This window comes from Eurypyga helias, unplaced genomic scaffold (genome assembly GCF_000690775.1).
Source record: "Eurypyga helias isolate BGI_N326 unplaced genomic scaffold, ASM69077v1 scaffold12323, whole genome shotgun sequence".
Classification (NCBI taxonomy): Eukaryota; Metazoa; Chordata; class Aves; order Eurypygiformes; family Eurypygidae; genus Eurypyga; species Eurypyga helias.
This window is the reverse complement of record NW_010240592.1, coordinates 5,656-6,371: the sequence shown is the minus strand read 5'-3', so window position 1 is coordinate 6,371 and position 716 is coordinate 5,656. Positions and strand designations below refer to the sequence as shown.

The following is a 716-nucleotide window of genomic DNA, read 5'->3' as shown; positions in this document are numbered from 1 at the left end:
CTTTCCTTACTACATCAAGTATGGAGTCAACCAACTCTGCCCCTTCTGTATAGTGTCCTTTAGCCCAGTTGTTTCCTGCACCCGTTTGTCCTAAAATAACATACAACAGGGAAAGAAAATATACAGCATTATTGGTAAGGTTTGATATTTGCATGCTAAATGGATTCTCATCTGTAACAAAAGCTGCTACAAATCTGTCAGGTAGAAAACTGCGCTCTACAGCTTTGCCTACAAATATCTTTGGAAGTATCAACATAAACTTTTCATACAGTCTTCTTTTGCCTCAAATCTCTGGTAGTTTTCATTTATGCCTTTCTGTGTGGGGTTTTTTTCATTTTTTGGTATTGAACCTTCCATAAATGCAAAGCTGGCCTCGACTCCTTGATTCTAAAGCTTTCACACTCCCAATGCCACTCATTCCATAAACACGAGATGACTGATTAACATTGAAATACTCCCTGTTTATAAGGACCATGATGTATAGAAAGCTAAATCACAGATAGGCATCTCTAAATGAAAGGTTCTTGGACTGTTCCCATGAGGCGCACAGGCATTGTTGTCATTCAAGGCTAAGGCTGGGCTTCAGAAGTCCTATTTAACTTCTTGTATCAAGAAGTATAGCTTTTTTAATTCATGGTTACCTAGCCTGAATGAAAATACTGATTGACAGAAGCTTTAAGAATATTATTTCAAAAACTTGGAAGTACCTTTTAGCT

The 716-nt window shown here is 37.6% G+C and overlaps 1 protein-coding gene across 1 annotated transcript in view; it reads right to left on the bottom strand.

Moving 5' to 3' along the window:
* LOC104507262 (tubulin beta-5 chain-like) overlaps positions 1-716 on the bottom strand; it is a 7,770-nt gene that overhangs the window by 1,468 nt on the left and 5,586 nt on the right. Inside the window, 1 exon segment of the mRNA XM_010148485.1 lies at positions 2-90. Within this exon segment, the coding sequence (XP_010146787.1) occupies positions 2-90 (89 nt within the window).